Source organism: Ochotona princeps, chromosome 22, assembly GCF_030435755.1.
Source record: "Ochotona princeps isolate mOchPri1 chromosome 22, mOchPri1.hap1, whole genome shotgun sequence".
NCBI classification, from domain to species: Eukaryota; Metazoa; Chordata; class Mammalia; order Lagomorpha; family Ochotonidae; genus Ochotona; species Ochotona princeps.
Window position 1 is genome coordinate 19,739,954 of NC_080853.1, and position 18,228 is coordinate 19,758,181.

General features: G+C 58.8%; 2 protein-coding genes across 5 annotated transcripts in view; both read right to left on the reverse strand.

Moving 5' to 3' along the window:
- Nucleotides 1–143: 143 nt before the first annotated feature.
- HM13 (histocompatibility minor 13) overlaps nt 144–18,228 on the reverse strand; it is a 33,561-nt gene continuing 15,476 nt past the window's right edge. Inside the window, exons 5-14 of one of the 4 annotated variants that reach the window (XR_009247428.1) lie at nt 15,235–15,323; nt 13,243–13,328; nt 12,998–13,123; nt 12,454–12,511; nt 10,155–10,238; nt 7,361–7,397; nt 5,818–5,920; nt 2,532–2,659; nt 904–1,105; nt 144–244 (exon numbers count right to left, since the gene is read on the reverse strand). Coding sequence is in view for 3 of the 4 variants with exons in the window: in XM_058679381.1 (XP_058535364.1) it covers nt 145–244; nt 959–1,105; nt 2,532–2,617; nt 5,818–5,920; nt 7,361–7,397; nt 10,155–10,238; nt 12,454–12,511; nt 12,998–13,123; nt 13,243–13,328; nt 15,235–15,323 (916 nt within the window). In the remaining variant the exon portion in view is untranslated. Of the gene's footprint in view, nt 1,106–2,531; nt 2,660–5,817; nt 5,921–7,360; nt 7,398–10,154; nt 10,239–12,453; nt 12,512–12,997; nt 13,124–13,242; nt 13,329–15,234; nt 15,324–18,228 lie in introns of all 4 variants that reach the window. The other 3 variants (XM_058679381.1, XM_058679382.1, XM_058679380.1) reach the window with 3 other exon arrangements.
- Nucleotides 13,785–15,001, reverse strand: MCTS2 (MCTS family member 2). The gene is given in 8 exon segments (XM_058679856.1): nt 13,785–13,861; nt 13,943–14,080; nt 14,083–14,210; nt 14,212–14,311; nt 14,314–14,369; nt 14,371–14,437; nt 14,440–14,532; nt 14,932–15,001. Coding segments are annotated over 8 exon segments (729 nt in total).

An 18,228-nucleotide genomic window follows, 5' to 3' on the forward strand; every position in this document is an offset into this window, starting at 1 on the left:
CTAGGAGGGAAGGCGAGGCCCTGGAGGCTTGGCTGGAGGGACGCCTGCCCACCTGAGGGCCTCCTGTGGGCTCGGCCCATGTACGCCCTTTGGGTCCATGCACCGCCTGTCTGCTCTGGACCCAGGGGCAGCCCCCAGAGATGGTTACTTGTCCTTCTTCTCCAGCCCCTTGGCTGCCGCCGCCTCTGTCACCTCTTTGGATTCTGTCACTGCTGTGGGATCCTTAGGACTCGACTCCTCATAACTGGCCGAAAAACAAAACCAAAGAGACACATTGAGGGGTGGGACAGGGCTGGGCCTCTGTTGTCTCCTCCCCTCTCTACCCGCTCCAGGCACTGAGGGCATCAGCCACAGGCCTGCTGCACGCCCTGCTAGCTCTGTGCTAGGCGGTGCCAAGAGGCAGCAGGGGCAAATGTAGTGGAGAATGGGCCTGGGCACATGTGACCAACTTGTTCCATGACTTCTACAGGTGAGTGAATGACAGGGGTTGCCAGGGTGAGGCTGTGGCTACATTGCCATTGACAAGGGGCCTTCTCTGCAGACAGGCCCCTGGCTCGGCTCTCACTACGGGCTTCCCTTATTGAGCAATTAGGTTCACGCCAAGGACAAGTGTGTATTACCCAGCTAGACCAACTCAGCGAGGCAGGGCCGTGCACTCATGGATGAAGAAAGAAGGGCTCTGAAGAAGAAAGTGACCTGCCTAGGGCTCTGGGCAGGTCGTCAGCAGCTGGCTCCCCAGGGCCACTCATGCGAGCCCCAGGGCCCTGGCAGGAACACTGGGTGCGGGGATCCCTACTTCCTGGCCCCGTGCAAGAACTGCCGGTCAGGGCTGGGCTACCTCCTGCCGCCTGCCCCGGGCAATGCTCCCTGCCTCATCCGCTGGAGCCGGGGTATCTGCCCTACCTTGGGCCTCGGGGAGGTGGGAAGGGCGGGCAGGTGGGCACCCGCTGGGCATTACATGGCGCTGGGATTCTGCGGGCGCCGGCGGCGGGGGCCGGCTCGCTTCTGCTGCATGGAGTCAGCCAGGCTGGCTGGGGAGCCCGAGACCGTGGGGAAGTGGGTGAGCCTCGGAGTGTGAGGCAGGATTTCCGCCGAGGACTCGTAGCTGTGTGAAAGAGAGACAGAGACAGAGACAGGCAAGGGAGATGGAGAGGTGAGGCCTGACAGGAGAGAGTCGGCTGTCCAAGGGGCGGGGGCAACGCTGGCTCACTGCCCTCAGCTGTGCCCTCTGTGGAGAGGTGTGGACGCCCCCTGCGGGCATGCCACATTATGTGCTGTGCCATGTTGAGGGGCTCTGGATGCGCCCATCTCTAGGATGCTGGGCGCCATGCACCACTGGAGGGTCTCAAGGGCCGTGGCCAGATGCCCCTGTGTGGTGGTGGGGCCACGAGCAGCCCCCTAACAGGTCACTCCATGATCAAAATAAAGCTACAAACAAAAGGGGAGAGCCAGTGAGAAAGGAAAACTGGAAGAAAAAGTGGAGAGAGAGGGACAGAGACAGAGAGACCATTTGCTTTTTCACCTAAGAAACTTCTGGGCAGGGGGTGGCAAGTGAGTAGGTGGGTAGGGGAACGGGCAGGACATTGCGGGAAGCCAGGCAGCAGGCAGCTGAAGAGGGGGCGCCCCCCAGTCCCTGGCTGTGTCCCCTGAGGATACAGCAAGATTGGATGGTGGAGGCCCCCATCTGGAGGGGCCAGAGGTTGGCTAAGCCGGGGAGAGAGCAGCGCAGGGGGCAGGGGCCACTGCTGCTCCGAAACCTTCGGGTCTGTCCCCAGTTCACCTCCCACCCTCCCTTCTCGGAGCCTGCAGGCTTCTGCCAGGCCACGAGCCATGGGCGGGCAGGCTGGGAGCTGGGATTCCAGGCAGGCTGGGGAGGGTAGAGGCAGGTACGGGGGAAGGGTGAGTCACGGGTTGCCCTGCGGGCAGCCAGGTGCACAGGAGGTCCTGGCAGGCGCTTGAGGGCCAGTATGAGGCTAGGCAGGCAGGTGGAGCTAGGTGGAAGGCCCTCGAGTGGGCAGCTTTAATCGCAGCTGGCAGCTATTTCTGGGTCCCAGGCAGGCGGGGCTGCAGGCGCCAGGGAGCAGACACCTGCCCGAGTCACGCAGGCCTTCGGGTGCAGGTGGGGCTGTGCACAAGGTGTGGCTGGTGTGGCCATGGCTGTGGGGAAGGGGGATGTGCCCAAGGAACACAGACTGAGGTAGAGAGGGAGGGGGCCCGGGATGGTTCCCCAGCCACTGACGTACCACCCTACTGCACGGCCCCATTCTGTCACTCACAGGGGAAGGCTGAGGCTGACGAGGGAGTGCAGGGCCCAACAGTGGGGCAGCCTGTGGGGAAACACCCAGTGGTCGTTCGGGGGCTGGGCTTCCCACCCCGGACTCCTATCCTGGGAGAGGCTTGCGCTGGTACCCACTGCCCAGGCTCCCAGGTGCTGGAGGAAGCCGGAATGGCGTTTCCCTAGAGCACCCGCAGATGCTCTGGCGGGCTCTGCAGGCAGCCTGCAGGTGTCCCCTAGCCAGGCCTTGCCTTACCTGAACATTTCTGTCACTTCTCCCTTGGCCAGTGCCACCAAGACAGGAAAGCCGATGCAGGCAGGGACCAGGTACAGCAGGGCAGGCTGGGAGAGGACAGAGGCAGTGAGATGATGTGAGCCAGGACCCTGCTGGCACCCCAGATCTCTCAGCAATCAGCCCTGGGTCACAGAGCATGTCAGTAGCTGGGCGCGAACCCAGGGCTCCTAGCAGTCTGGCTGCAGCTTCTCAATCATCCGGGCATCAGGACAGGAAGCCTGCGTGCCCAGGACATGCTGCTATGACAATGACACAGGTGACCTGGCTGGACACGGGCTGTGCTGGGTCATACCAGGGGCTTGGACCCCAGACTCTGTGCCCGGTAAAGCCCGACTTCCTGCGGCTGCTTGCCCTGGAGGCCCCAGTGCCCCCAGGACCTGGCAGCTCCGGGAGCCCACCCTGCCTCCTTTCCCCTCCCCCCGTGCCTGGCCCTGCAACTGGCTGCAGCAGCCCCTGCTGCCAGTCTCCCTGCCCCTCTTCGCTTCGTTTCCTTCCCGTCCTGTGGCCTCAGCTTGGGTCCCTCGCAGTCTCCTCTCGCCGCCGGCATCCTCTGCAGTGACAGAGCAGGGCACAGGCACTGCCACCCAGAGCCCTCACCTGCTGGCTGCCTCGCGCTGCCCGTGGTCAACTATGCCCCTTGCTCCATGCCCTGCCAGGCACTCAAGAGGCGGCTTGGGAGACATGAGGTAAATGGCTCCCTCCTTGGGCGGTGGCAAGGTTAAGATTGAGTGAGGTGAGGTTAGGAGGCCTCATTCTTAACCCAAAGTCAGCCCTGGGCCAGAGAACCAAGCCATTTCCCCTCGGTGGTCCCGGGCCCAACCTTTAGAACATTCTGTGGCACTTCCCACGGGTGGGCTGTGAAGCATGCCGCTTGGGATAACCCAAAGTGAATGTAACAGAGAACAGGGAAGTCTTAAAATAAGCAATTCGAGTTTTTAAGTCAAGCAGTGAAGAGGAAGGGGCAAGAAGGTTTGGCAGCTGTGGGGGCACAAAGCGGGGTATGGGGGGACAGAATTCCTGCAGAATTATCTGAGTCCCCCCAGTTCTTCCCATCCGACTCCCTGCTAGTGCCCTCGGCGGCAGCACAGGTGGCCCCTGGGCTCAGTTCGTGGCCACCCACACGGGAGCCCACCTGGAGGTTGTGGCTCCTGGCTCTGCTTGGCCCAGCCCTGGCTGGCTGGCCACCTAGGGAAGGAACCAAGAGATGGATGATCTCTCATCTGTCACTCTGTTTCCCAAATAAACATTAAAAAACAAAAAGCAAAACAAACAAAAAGAACCCACAGAAAATAACAAAAGCAAAAATAATACAAACTTTAAAAAACTATGATTTCTGAAAAGGAGGTTTCTTCATCCCTATGTTGCAGATGAAAACCCTGGGGCTCAGAAAGGGAAGGAAAGTCCAAGGTCACCAGCTGGTGGGGTTGGAATCCAGCCCCCCCCACCGCTCAGCCTGAAGGAGGGTCTTCTCCAAAGCCTGGCTGGACAAACATGGGGCTTCCCGGGGGCAGAGGGTGGGCACCTGCCTTGAGGGCGGCAGCCAGCTCACTGCTTTCAGAGGCTATGGGAAGTGGGAAGGAGAGGCGGCGTGTGGCTCAGGTGCAGAGCTGGGCTCAGGAGGCCTCGGCCCTGCTGTGCGGCCAGGGCCACGCAGTTTCCCACTCTGAACAAGCCCCTCACTGCACCATGATGCCACATCCAGTCACACCAAGGGCTCTGAGGACTGCAGGGGCTGTCCTCCCAGGGTGAAGGAACCTGTGAGACAGAACCTAAGCCAAGACTTGGGAGATGGGCTGCGGGTGGAGTCACTGGGGAGTGGCCCAGGCTTGGGGATGGGCTTAGGAGGCCAAGGCTCCTGTCACCCTGCCTGACCTTCTGTGTAGCACCATGATGAAGGCAGGGATAGGATCTACTGAGAGGGCAAGCCTGCCACCTGGTGGCGGAGGAAGAAACAGCACTCGCACTGGAGTCCTTGACCTCAGGTGGGGGGGAGGGGCTTTGCCCTGCCCACTTTCAAAGATCTATTCAAAAGGCAGAGGATAAGAACAGAAACAAGACAGGGTCAAGGACAGAGCAGTTATGTTCCATCTGCTGGTTAAACTCCCCAAATGACGTCAACAGCCAGGGCTGGGCCAGGCCAAAGCCCAGCTGGGCCTCCCCTGTGTGTCAATCTTTGCTGCTTTCCCAGGTGCGTTAGCAGGGAGTTGGGTCAGGAATGGAGCAGTCGGGGCTGGAACACTCAGATATACATTGCAAGTGCTTACCTCACAGGGCCACAAAGGTGGTAGCTGGGCTTAGAATCTCAACATGGTGGAGAATGGGCCCCGATCACCATGTCCCCACTCACCAACTCCGTGTCCTTCTTAGCTAACCCTGCCCTTGAGGTGGGTCAGGGCTGAAGTGGGTGTGCTTCGTGAAGGTCCTGGGCTAGGGCCACTACTCGCACCTTCCTCAGGGACCACCACGAGGCGAGCCACACACACACACACACACGGTCACCGACAGTGAGCTGCTCTGGGGACAGGGCTGTGGGCAGTGCTGGGAGAGGGACACAGGTGTCATTCTTTTTGCAGCCATGTTCCAGTGGACGCAGAGACTGGATGGTAATGAAACCCTTCAGTGTGACATCACGGTGGTTAGCGGGCGGGCATGCGGGACATAAGGGCTTACACCCTGGCAGGCTGGTGAGAGGCCTCAGCCTCTGCCTGGGACGGTACCCAACTCCTAATTCATGACCTGCTCATTCCTGGAACCCTCCTCCTGCCATTTTTGTGCCCTGGGTAAGTAGAGTGCTGCAGGGACAACTTATGTAGGGTGTGCAAGGGCCGGCTTGGGGCCGTTCACTTACATTAGTCCATCTCCAAAATTCCCCAAGGTGGCTGTCCTGGTCTCCATGTTATGTTTGCACCAGGACCCTCTGGACTACAGAGCCCACATGCAGGAGGGGCTGATACACAGGGCTCCTGCCACCAGCGGAGGGAGAACCTGCCTGTGCAGGCTCCTCCAGCTCAGTCCTGTCCTGTCTGCTCCACAGACAGAGGCACTGGGTTCCCCTGAGGCCAGGGTGGCCACACCAAGCTAGCCCAGGAGGTGGGAGGAAGAGCCACCACTGGGATGGTCTGTCCTCCTTCGGGCAGGCAGCAGGGGCAGCCTGCCTGCAACCATGAGAAGTACCCAGGACAGCTGTGACAATGGCAATTGCCGGGGCGCATACCTGGATGCCGAGGACCACCCACTGCCTGCTCACCTGTGCGTGCTTGAAGAGGTGCATGATGAAGATGGTGAGGCCCAGGCCGAAGATGTAGGCTGCGAAGCTGGTGTAGAAGTAGGTGTGTGTGTTCTTCTTCAAGCTGCAGGGCAGGGGTAGGGAGAGCATGGGGGTCAGCCAGAGCAGAGGACGGGAGCAGCCACTCACTCCGAGGATGGAGCTCGGGGGGACTGGGAGCCCTGAGAGCGAGCCTGGAGCTGGACTCCGGTACTGCCCTCAGCTAGGTCTTGAGATGAGTTAACTCCCTTGTCTCAGCCTCAGTTTACTCATCTCGAAAATCGGAAAACCAAACACCCAGCACCCCAGAGGCTGTGAGTATTCAAAAAATGTCTTAATCCAGACCCACGGCTGTTGGAGGAGGCATGGGACAGCCGACACAGGTAGATCCTGCTTTGAGATAAACGTGGAAACCCTCCCGCCAGCCACCGCGTGCCAGGCTGGCAGGTGCAGTTGTTGAGGGATGTGCAATGGAGACAGGGAGGTGCTGGCTGTGCGGGTGGCTTCCTGGGTGAGTCACCCACTAACACCTGCAGAGACCACGAATCGCACATCACCCAGAAAGTGCCTCCCTGTGACTCTGTGTGTCCCCCATCAGGAATGAGCTACAGACGGACCTGGTGTTCAGGGCCCCTGGCAGCAAGAACCCTTACCCAGAGCTGTGCTGTGGCACTCCACTGGGGAAGGCTGTCTATTCTGGCTCCAGTTCCGAGGAGACAGTGCTGGAATGAGATGCGGCCCTGCGGGTGCTGGCAACCATACCTCTGTCCAGCCATGAGCCCAGGGGCCTCTGGTGGGTCCTGTTGCCTTAGTGTAGGCAGGAGCACACGTGTCTGGCCCACACAGGCCTCTTCTTACCAGGCCAGCTCTTCCCAAGGTGGCCCCTGCTAACCCCGTGTCCATGTGCTCCAAATGGGCACCACACAGGCCACCTGGATGTGAAATGAGCTCAGGGCTGCTAGCACTGTCTCGTCCCTGCGCTGTAGGAGTGAGGATCTGACACAGCAAGCCCTGCTTGGGCTGACTGAGCCCAGGATGATGGAGTGAGTGCCGGGGTCACTCACTGCTGGCAGGCCCAGCCATTCAGGTGCGGAACTGAGACATGACCTCTGGTTCTGACCAAGGCCTATTTCCTGTAATGCAGGGAACGCGGGACCCTGACCCCAGGATGGTAACAGGGATGCCAAGAATGATGACGGCAGCTGGGTTCCCCAGGAGCCGCTCGGGTCAGCTCGCACTCGCCCTCTGGCGGTGAGCCTGTGGCAGAGCTGTGCACCACTAACTCAGGCCGGGGCCACAGAGTGAAAAAGCCCACAGACTCCAAAACCTTCCTTCCTGAAGCATCTTGCCCAGGTGTTCCCAACTTGAAAACCAGGTCTCTATCACAGTTTTGCAAGCATGTTGAATGTCAGTGGGGACTGCTTGGGGATTGCTCGGTGGGGTGGGGGGTTGTCCTCTCCCTGGGGGTCCTGAGAACCACTGTAGAGCCCCTTGAGAAGCCACAGGTAAAGGCCCTTGCTCTTACCTGATGTCAAAGCGCAGCAGCAAGGCAATGAAGATCCCTGTGGGGGAAAGCTGGGTTACAGAGCAGCAGCCACCCAGCACCTGCCAGCGCTCCAGGTCACGGGCAGCCATCAGGGCTGGGTGCTGGTGGTTACCTGTGTCACAGCAGGTGCCTGCTAAGCACCTGGCGGCACAGGGAAGATGAGGAAGGGGCGGTGTGCCAGGGGTGGGGTGGAGATGCTGACACACACCTCCGATGGGGGAAGCGGAGCACAGCGCTGGTGGGCTGCCCGCACACTGCCGTCCTGTCTCGCTCACTGAGTGCATGCGTGCCCAAGGCACAGCCAGCTGCTTGTACTTCTCCCCCTCACTGGTCTTTGGATGGAGTCCAAGTCCCATGAAGTTGAGGGTAAGATCTCAAGAACTGAAATATTGAGGTGAGTGTGGTGGGTGGCACAGTGAAGCTACCACCTGCAATGCCAGCATCCTTTATAAACGCAAGTTCAAGTCCCAGCTGTTCCACTTCCAATCTAGCTCCCTGCTCATGCACCTATATGAGCAGTGGAGGAAGATGACCCACATGGGAGATCTGGATGGAGCTTCCAGGTCCTGGCTTCTGCCCAGCCCAACCCCAGCTGTGGTGGGTATTTGGAGAGTTAGTCAGCTGATGCAAAATCTCGTTTCCTCTTTCTCTGTAACTCTGCCTATCAAATAAGAACCGAAGCATTTGGCGCTGTTAGAAGGGCTGAACTGGCAACAGTTAACTTTCAACAGAGAATGGAGCCCCTTGTCAGTGGAGACGGTGAGAGCCCAGAGCTGGCAGGCGGCAACACAGTAGTACTGGAAACAAAGCTGGGAGCTTAGCGCCCCCTGGTGGCAAAAGCCTCCAACTACTCCGCATGCCAGCATTGGGCCAGGCGCAAGCAGTCCTGGTCACCTGCTTGGGCCCATACATGCTCTCCTGGGTCTGCGAGGCCAACCGACTTAACTTACCGCAGTTTCAGAGTTCAGAGGGCACATACAAGGGGCCTTCAAAAAGCTGCTTTTGTTTTGGTGCCAAAATAAACTCTGGATTTTATTTCCCATGAATGTTTTCAAGTCCCTTGTCCACACAGAGGTAGGGGGTGTGGGGCTGGCCTGTGCGTGTCCAAGCCCATATGATGACAAGCGGGGCTATGAGGAAGTGTGTGTGGGTGCCTGGGGCACAGCAGCCTCGCCTGCAGTGAGCCCGATTCCTTCCATTGGAGGAAGCCAGGTCTCTGTGCAACACGAGCGCTCGGGACAAAGCCCTATGCCCAGGCCCTCGGGCACACTGAGCCATTTCTGGAGCTCAGTGGCCGCTTCTCTGAGATGGAAACACCGCCAGTGTAGTCAGAACACCATCACACACACAGCAGGTGTGTGCTGGGACACACGCCTGGGCTGTGGCGATGGCCATCTCGCTGAGCTCACTGTCCTTGGAACAGTTCTGAAGCGACAGTCTGAGCAGTCACACACATCGTGGGCCTGAGTCTGGGCTTTGCTCAACTGCTATCCTTCCCTCCCTTGCGAGCTTGTCTCCTCACTGAAAAAACAGAGCGACCCAGCATCACTTCCATGTGTTACTAGATCAACATTTCGGGACCAGTGCAATGGCTCAACTGGCTAATACTCCCTTTCTTGAAGTGCCAGAATACCATATGGGCACAGGTTCGCATCCTGGCTGTTCTACTTCCCGTCCAGCTCCCTGCATGTGGCCTCGCAAAGCAGCAGAGGATGGTCCAAGTGTCCTTGGGTCCCTGCACCCATGTGGGAGACTGGAAGAAGCCCCTGGTTCCTGGGTTTAAACTGGCTCAGCTTTGGCCACGTGGCTATTTGGGGAATGAATGAACCAGTGGATGGAAGATCTTTCTCTTTTTCCCTGTAAATCTGTCTCTCCAATAAAAATAAATAAATTAAAAAAAGGGACCAGGGGAACTTGCGTGTAGTTGCCCCCCCCCCAAAAGATTTACTTTTTTTTATTGGAAAGGTAGAAGTACAGAGAGAAGAGACAAAAAAGACCTCTAATCTGCTGTTTCTCTCCCCAAGTGGCCACAACGGTTGGAGCTGAGCCAATCCGAAGCCAGGAGCCAGGAGTCTTCTGGGTCTCCCACGCATGTGTAGGATCCCAAGGCTTTGGGCCACTGTCTACTGTTTTTCCAGGCCACAAGCAGGGAGATGGATGGGAAGTGAAGCAGCCGGGACATGAACCAGCACCCATATGGGATTCTGGCACTTGAAAGGCGAGGATTTAGCCTTTGAGCTATTGCACCAGGCCCTGCTCTGCAGCTGTTAAGAGCATGGTGGTAAGGCTGTGCTCTCAGGCCTGCTGGGGCAAGGCGAGGCCAGCAACTGGCAATGGGAGCCAGGTGCCCATGCTGGGGACCATGCCCAAGGACAAACTACTCTGACCAGCAACCCCTACGTCGAGGCAGGGACTCACAGGGTAGCCTGGGTAGCTGAGTGGGCACGTGCATACACCCCTCTGCCAAGAGCAGGGCCATCAAGTCAGCAGTTTACATGCACTCAATGTGTGTGTGCTGCTCAGAGCCTGTACAACGCTGGGACAGTCTAGGAGGGACCAAGCTCCTGTGTGCTGCCATGTCCCCCATGCTTCTGGGGCTGTCCAGCAGGTGGCGTCACCATGAGGACAGCTCCTTGTAGTCTACTGGGGCCACTTCGGGTGTGTGTGTGTGTGTGTGTGTGTGTGTTGCTGAAATCCTTTTCTGACGCCTGGCTGGTTCCTGGCCCCCAGGGAAGACTGGCTGGGCAGAGTGCTCCCTTCCTCCAGCAGTCACCTGGAATGACGATGTCTCCCAGGCCCAGCATGGCGAAGTTGTCCGCTTCGAGGCCCTTCTCCAGCAGGTCTTGGGGAAACACCACTGCAGGGGAGGTAGGGGTGCGAAGTGTCAGTTGCAGGCCAGCAATGACCCCAAGCCCCTGGCCTATAGTGTGCGTACACACACACACACACACACACACACACACACACACACATTCTGTTTCTGGCTACTGGGCCAGGGCTGGGGAGGCAATAGGATGCTGACAAGCTGAGGACCATGTCTCCACACGGCCAGCTGGGGGAAGCTGGATCATCCAGGCTGAGCGCCGAGTGTACAACTTCCAAGTCTGCTCACAGGTGCGGTGTTCTGGGTGAAGGAGAAGCCCGACTCGTGAGACCAGAGGCACCCAGGGCTGATGTTGAGCAGGCCCTCGCATTGGGGGCCTGGGGCAGGAGGTTGCAGGCCTGCAGATCCCTTGCCTGAAGGCCCTCCCTCAGCAGCCCCACTTGTCTGGATCAACAGGGCCTAGGGAGACCAGCGTCCCTGCTGGGCCCCGTTACGGCAGGAGGTGGTGTGGCCATGGCTGGCGTCCACCCACAGGGCCAGGTGAGCAAAAGAGCAGCTCCAACCAGCTTTAGGGTATCTGCGGTGTGCTCTGCAGGTGACCCAACTGCCTGAGGACCAGAGGACAAGCACACATTGCTCAGTGCTGCCCTCTGCTGCCTACTCTAGGACTTCAGGAGTCTAGTGTGGAGGGAAGCCAGGCCATTCAGCACAATCCTTCCTGAATTCCCTGCCTGCTTTGCAGCTTCGGGGGAGGGTAGGGTGGGGATGGGGGGTGGTCAGCAGTACCTCCACAGATTAACCACAGGAGTTCTGGGTAGGTTGTGCTCCTCCAGTGATATGTAGCTGCCCTTAGCCCTGCTCGCTCCTCCCGGGCTTGAGTGCACAGAGCTTATCACTAGACAGGCTCTTCCTGCTGCAAGGCTCTGTGAAGGGCAGAGCCGGGCTAATCCACTTTCCTGCCCTCAAGCTACAGCCTGTCTGCAGGGGGCATGCGCCTAGCAGAGGATGCTACATCTGACCCCTCCATTTCCCTGCTGGCAGAGTGCCTGGGGGCTTCCACCAATCCCAGCCCTGACATCTCTTCCCCACCTGGTCTCTGCTGCCTTGCCTGATCTGAGCTGCACCTCTGTGCTGGCTCTCGGCTCCAGGACACTCCGTGCTCGCTACCCCAGCCCTCTGTGGATGTTCAGCCTTGCAAGCGCCTGCAGGCCATGAACTTGGTAAAGTGCATTTGCCCCTTGTGAACAACTCATACCACCCCAGCACTTTGGCTGGGTTCTCTGGGCGCCCTCGTCAAAATGCGTGAGGAATAATGGCTCTGGCGACCATCCCTTGGAAGAACCTTCTGCAGCTCATGCAAGAAAGCTGTCCGTGCCATGGAGGAAGTGGCGGCCATTTCTCCATTCCCAGACTGCCTGCCCACGGCGCATGCCCCTGCAGACAACCTTCCAATGGCACCCTTGTTTCCCTTCTCTATCCTGTGGCTGAGTCAGCCCCTGAGAGCCCTGTGCCCATGGGGTAGCTCTCTGTAGCATGAACCTTAGACCCAGAGTCAAGCTTTCCTTCTCCCCTGTGTGGAGGCATGGTTTGTACTTGGCCCTGTGGCCCAATTTTGGCCAAGGAAATATGCTGGGAGCTGTAGGGGGGGACTCCAGGAGGACTTTCTCTCCCTGATGAGCCACACGCACCTCGTGGTGGGAGGAGTGAATTGGTACCAGGGCCTGGCAGCCACCTTAGAGACCACGGAGAACCTAGTGACAGGCGTGGGTCCGTGCTGAGAAGGGGGTGGTGAGCTCACAGTAACTCCACTCTACCCCTGGGTTTGCTGTAGTGGGGGATGACAACATCTCTCCCTATATAAAGATGCCAGCAGTTGAATTTCCTAACAGAAGCAGTGGGCACCCTGAAGGGAAATACCACTGGGGGGCATGGCATGGGAACTTGGGGGCCAAGAGTGCTGAGGGGACCCCAGTGAGTGATGCTATGGTCCCGGCACGGTGCTTCGGGACACCTGCTCTCTGACTTGCTCATTTCATACCACACTCATTGCAGCCTGCTGAGAGAGAGCTGCTCATGGACCTGAACCTGGCCAGATTAGCCACTGACGGGAGGCCACCAGGCTGGAGAGCCCCCTGAGAGCTGAGAGGTGGAGCAGAGATGCAGGGAGGTGCTGACCACCGCAGTGACCACAGGGTGGGAAGGGAACCTGGGGAGGGGTTCTCCAGGAGAGGGAGGGCAGCTCACTTACATTTTATTGGTGCTTCAAAGGACTTGGCCACTGTCACCATCACATTGGTGCCAAACACCTAGAAGAAGAGGAGCCTGGAGGAGAGTGGGCAGGGGCAGGGGCCGTCTGCAGTGGATGTGAGGTGGCCACTGGCAAGCTGTCCTCACAGCCTAGGCTGTGCAGCCTGTCTCTGCTCATGGGGAGCAGAGGCTGTGAGGGGCCAGGTGAGCTCCCTCCCTCTCTCCCTCCGGGAATGAACATGACAGGCCCAGCAGCCAGAGCATGGCCACTCCTCTCCTGCTTGGCCCCGCCGCCTACACTTAGCCCTCTGCCCGAGGTTCTACGCGCCCCACTCCCACTTGTCAAGGGGACAAGTGATAAAGTCACCTCCCAGTAGGTGCCACTGTGAGGAAGACAGGACAGTGGCGGTGAGGCGTGAGGCAGCAAGCAGCCTCCTGGACACGGAATCCACCCTCTGGCTCCCAGCCTGGCAGGCGGAGGCTTTGCCTGTGGTCCCCACTTTAGCCCGAGGCCGGGGAGCCCCAGGGTGTCTATGTCAGCTCACCCAGAAGACATCGTAGATGAAGAGGCCGCCCAGCAGGATGCAGCCTGTGCTGACGTTGTTCAGGTGCAGGAGCTCCACCCCATTCAGGGAGAAGGCCAAGCCAAACAGGTTGTTGGCGATCCAGTGCTGGGGAGAGCAGGGGGAGAGTGGCTCAGTGGGTCCCTGCCCTGCCCCGTGTCTTGCCCAGACCCCCACCCTGCCCTAGTACCCCGGCCCCGCTCCTCGCGCAGGCCCTAGCTGCTCACCTTCCTCAGCAGGTACCAGACACCAACAATGCTGCTCAGGCCCAGGCACACCAGATCCTTAGTGTCAAACTCGTAATTGATGATCTCTGAGCAGAGAGACTAGGTCAGTGCCCTCTCCGAGGTGGGGCTGCCCTGTCCCCTGCCAGCCCCTGGGGGTCCCTGTCAGGAGCCCACAGAGCAAGGGCTAGCTTCCTGCCCCCCTCCAAGTCTGCAAACGACGGAATGGTGGCCTAGAGAGAACACGGGCAGGCCTGGGACAGGTGCCAGGGAAGGGGATACTCAGGGTTGGAGACCTTGGCTTGGCCCCTGGTGGTGGGGTAGCCCGGGGAGTGCGGGGAGGCAGTTCCCTCTCTGAGCGCTGGCTTCCTCCTTTGCAGACATTGGAATAACTGCCCCTCCTTCAGAGGCAGTGAAGGAGAGTAAGGTCCCCCTGGGGTGGTCAGCACGGTGTCTGGGATACAGCGGCTGTGCCATGCGTGCCAGTGCTCCGTTAGCTGGTAACCGATTCCTTCTGGAGTCTTCCAAATGCATCAAAAACGTTGCTAGCAGCCCTGGTTGACCAGCAGGGAAGGCAGGGGGGGGAGCCGAGGAGGCCGGGGCAGCGGCTCTGGCAGACATCCTGGGGGTGGCAAGGCATCTGAGGTGGAGGCCGAGGGAGATGGTGCGGGTGCCACAGAGTGGCCTCCTGTTTCTCTCTTACGCTCTGATCTCTGTTTGTGAAAACAGACCCCTGATGGATGCAGCCGGCGTGGCGGAAGCCGAGTCTTCGCGCTGGAGGCGGGCACTCGCGCCGCCCCCGCGGCTCCCGTGCAGGTCTCCACGTGCAGCAGTCCGTCGTGAGGCAGTGGACCTTCTCGATGCCAACGCCCGTGTTGACTTGGTCCATGTCCTCCGCCGAGACCCTCATGACGTCTACGCACTGGGCGTGCTGCCTGCCTTCGGCCATCACCGCCACGATGTGGGGTACATGACGTGCCCGTGTGCACCTGCTAGTACTTGCGCAGCAGCCGCAGGGCCGGGTAGGAGGGTCCTCTCCTCTGCCTGAAGGCCAGCAGCTCCCCGTGGACGGCTCGTGGCATCGCATGTCCCTCACCGGCTTCCACCGGGGCACGATCGTGCCCAGCCAGTGTCAGGCTTGGGAACTGCTCGCTAGGCTGGCTCTCGATGCCCTTGGTCACCGACGTCTTCAGCTGACACAGCTGGACACGCTGTCCTTCTCGCTGAACTTCTCGAACACGATCCGGATGCTGACCAGGGATCGGCCGGCCGGCAAGACTGCAGCCACTGTCGCTAGCCGGAAGGCGACAGAAACAGTCGCGCTTTACGGCCCTGTGGATGCGTGACGACTTCCGCTCTTCCGAACCCCGCGTTGGCGCTGGCAGCGGAAAGGGCGGGACTTGCGCAGGAAGTGACCGCATATCTTTCTTGGTTGCCGGAAGAGAACGCGGGGGTGAACCGCTATGTCCAGTGGACACAGGCCAGCCGGCGTCTGCACACGGCCTCCGTGCCCGTGCGGCGGGCAGGCCCTTGGCGCTGGGGCTGCCATCCTAGACTGTGGAGCACGCGGCCGAAGAGGCCCGGGGACCCTCAAGACTCTGGTGCGAGTCTAAGCTTTTGAAAAACAAAAACCTGGGGAAGCGAAAGGGAGCCTCGGGTGGCTGCCCGCTGGGAGGCCGAATGCGCCCGCACGCTCCTGGGCTCCTGGATCCCCTCGGTTCCCGATGATTTCCACAACAAGCCTGCGGACCCTTCTCTCCATTCTCGGGCGGGACAGTCTGACTGTCCTGCAGGCCGTGTGCCGAGTGCTTGCCTGGAGTCCTTGTGTGCTTCGTGGAGGAGGTGCCAGGTACCGGGGTTCTGATTTCACTTTACAGATAAGAACCGGGAAACGCAGCGCTCAGAGAGGCAAGGCAGCCCCAGGGTCCCGGGCTGAAGGGTCACCCAGGGCGGAGCAGGTGGGGGACACCCAGGGCGGAGCAGGTGGGCACTGACCTTCTTTGTTCTCCCCAGAGCCCTGTGTGAAGAGCAGCTGGTACTGGCGGTTGGGGAAGTTGACTGGGAAAAATTTATTCATGAAGGGGCTAGAAGGAAAACAGAGCAGGTCGGCACAGAGCGAGCCCTCCGCCGGCGGCCGCAGCCTCACCCCTCCCCTCCTGTGCGCTGCTGCCAGAGGCGAGTGGGGTTCCTGCCGTGCACCCCTGGGAACGAGCTCAGGGAAGAGTCCAGAGGGACGCGGGCACAGAGGAAGGACAAAGTGGGGAGAGCGCCACACTGGGGACATGGACCACCCGAGTCCCTCGCCAAAAAGCACAGTGCTCCCCCGCCCGCCGTCTGGGGAGGGGTTGCAGATGCTGTGACAGCCTCGCTGCCCTGCCCTGCACATCACCTTGGCCACAAGTGCCAGCCCCCGGGCAGGACTCTTGCTCACTCTCCTCCTGCCAGGCCTGTGGCTCGGCACCTTGCTTGGCCTGGGCTCTGGAAGCGTGCTGACCATCCTGCAGGTCCCACTTCCTGGCCAGGCAGGAACGGAAACTTTCTCCGGAGTTATCACCATAGCAGGATTAGCAAATCAAGGGCTCTGGGGGTCGTCTGGTCACAGGAGGTGGCGGTACAATGGAGTGGCTGTAGACCCCTGCAGCCCAGCCTTGCGGCCCTGGAACAAGCACTCTGGGGGTTGTGGTTCCTTCGTCCGCCATGTCGGGGTCAGCTGCAAGCCTGTGCCATGAGTAACGAAGCCCTTGTTACTCAGAGCAGGGCTCCCAGGAGGCAGGAAGCCTTCAGCCCGCCTTGCTGAATGCTCTCAGGGAGTTGAGCCAGGGGTGGGTGAGTGCAGGTGTGGGAGGAGGTGCCAGGGTGCCTGAGAGACTGCTCTCTCACTAGCTTGGGGAAGATGGTTCTGAGCTCTGCCACTTACTAGAGGTGGCCTGGGGAATCCTGAGGACCCCTCCCTCCGAGGGCCTACTGAAAGTGCCCTGCGGGTGACTCTCTACCACCATCAGTCCCTCTGAGGAGAGGAGCTGTGCAACAGGGGGCAGTCAGGTAACCTGGCTTAGGTCACCATCTTCACCCAACACCTCCAGGCCTGGTGCCTGTGAGCAGAACACCTCTGGATGCCTGTGTGGAACACCTCTGGATGCCTGCCTGGGCCTCAGCTGAGGACTCCAAAGCAGCCTCTCGGTTGGGGTCAGTCACACCCCAGCCTTCTTCCTGGGGTGCCAAGCTTGGGCCTTCTTTCCTCTGACAGCCAGCTGGGCGGGACACACGCCTAGCCAGAGGCAACAGAAGCATGGAGAGGGCCCTTGGGCAGGCAGGGCTGTCTGGGATTTGGGCTCGAGTTCTGGTGACTGTGTGAGGTGAAGGCAGACTAGCTGTGGCCTTCCCTCGTGCCCTTGGCTCTGGTCTGTCCCCAAGAGGCGTGGGGTAGGTTGGGGGACGCCTGTGGAACAGCTTGGCCTGGGCTGAATTGGCTTAGGGTGCCCCTCCTCTGCTGACCCCCTAAGAGCCAGCAGGCAGCGTACACTCTGCGCTTGCCTTTGCCCTTCACTTTGGCCCCCAATGGGAGCACAGGCTCTGGGTTCAACATCTCACTGCACCCTCAGCAGCTGTGGATCCGCTGGTTGCAGGAGTCCTCTGGGCCTCAGCTTCTTTCTCAAGGTCTGGACTTGGCTGTTTGGAATTAGTGGAAGGGGCAGGTACCAATAGTTCATCGAAACTCAAACACTGTAGACTTTGAGAAAAGCATTGAAGGAAGCCCAATTTAAATCAATAAAAATCAATTTAATTTTTTGGACCAACACTCAAGGGGAAAAAAAAACTCCATGATTAAATTATATGCTACCCACTTTACTGAAATTATTCTCAGTAGATTCAGTTCTTTTCCCTGTGAATTTTACAGCAATGATTTCATTCATGGGACAGTTTTCCGTTCTGATCAGATTTTCCAGTAGGCTTCTCTGACCTCGTATGGTTAACTTCCCACATCCTTTTTGCCCATGGCCATCCACTGTTTTTACAGTGTCCACTTTTTCCAGATCAAATTTTGTTGCTCTAAATATTAAGATTAGTCTTCTGTCAGTTTCAAGACATTAACAATAAACTGTATCATGTGCAATTTTAGCTGCTCTTGGTTTTATTTTCTGTTGATAGTGTCTATGATTATTCAAACTGAACTGTCCAAGCCAAAAAGACAATTGTTTCTTGGCCAATCTCTAAGAAATCTGGGACAGTGTCCCACAGTTCTTATTCTAACTGGAAAGGGTCAAGATGGCAGAGGTTCAAAGCCTGCCACCTGTGCAGCTGCACGAGAGTTCTGTGTGCTGCTGGGATGGCACATGGTTTTTGTCACTAAGAGGGGAAGAGCTGAGCTGTAGGGGAACCTCAGGGCTCCAATCCTCTTAGAGATACTGGGATAGGAAGGACAATGGGGGACCAAATGACCACAGTGACTATCCATCCCTCTTGCCAGCAAGGTTGCTTGGGTCACTTGAAGTTTGCTGGGCTTCTTTTGTGCCTTTCTAAAACATTTTCAGGTAACATGCCATGCCATTTTGTGAGGTATACTGTATTCCATGTGTATTCTAACACATGCATACAGTATAACCAGCCCACATTGGCTACTTCGCATCATGGGCCCGTCTACCTTCCTCCCTAGCCTTCCTGCGTGCCTGGTGCCCCAGCTCCCGACCTGCAGTGTTCCACTGCACAGGGAACACTGAGACTGCTTCCTGCTTACGGCTCTCTCATGGTGTTGGAATTAATCCCAAACTTCTCTTCTCTTCCCTCTGCCCCCACGGGCTGCCTTCTTTTAGGATCGGCAGGGGGTTAGAGCTAAAATTCTCCCAAAGTGGCGAAAGTAACATCCTGTGGGTGAAGGGTCAGTTCTGGTCAAGACTGAACTTGGTCAGAATGCCAGAGTTGCCGTCCCTGCTGCGTAACTGTGGGCCAGCCACTCAGCCCGCTCCGGGCTGTTCCTGTGCTCTCAGCACA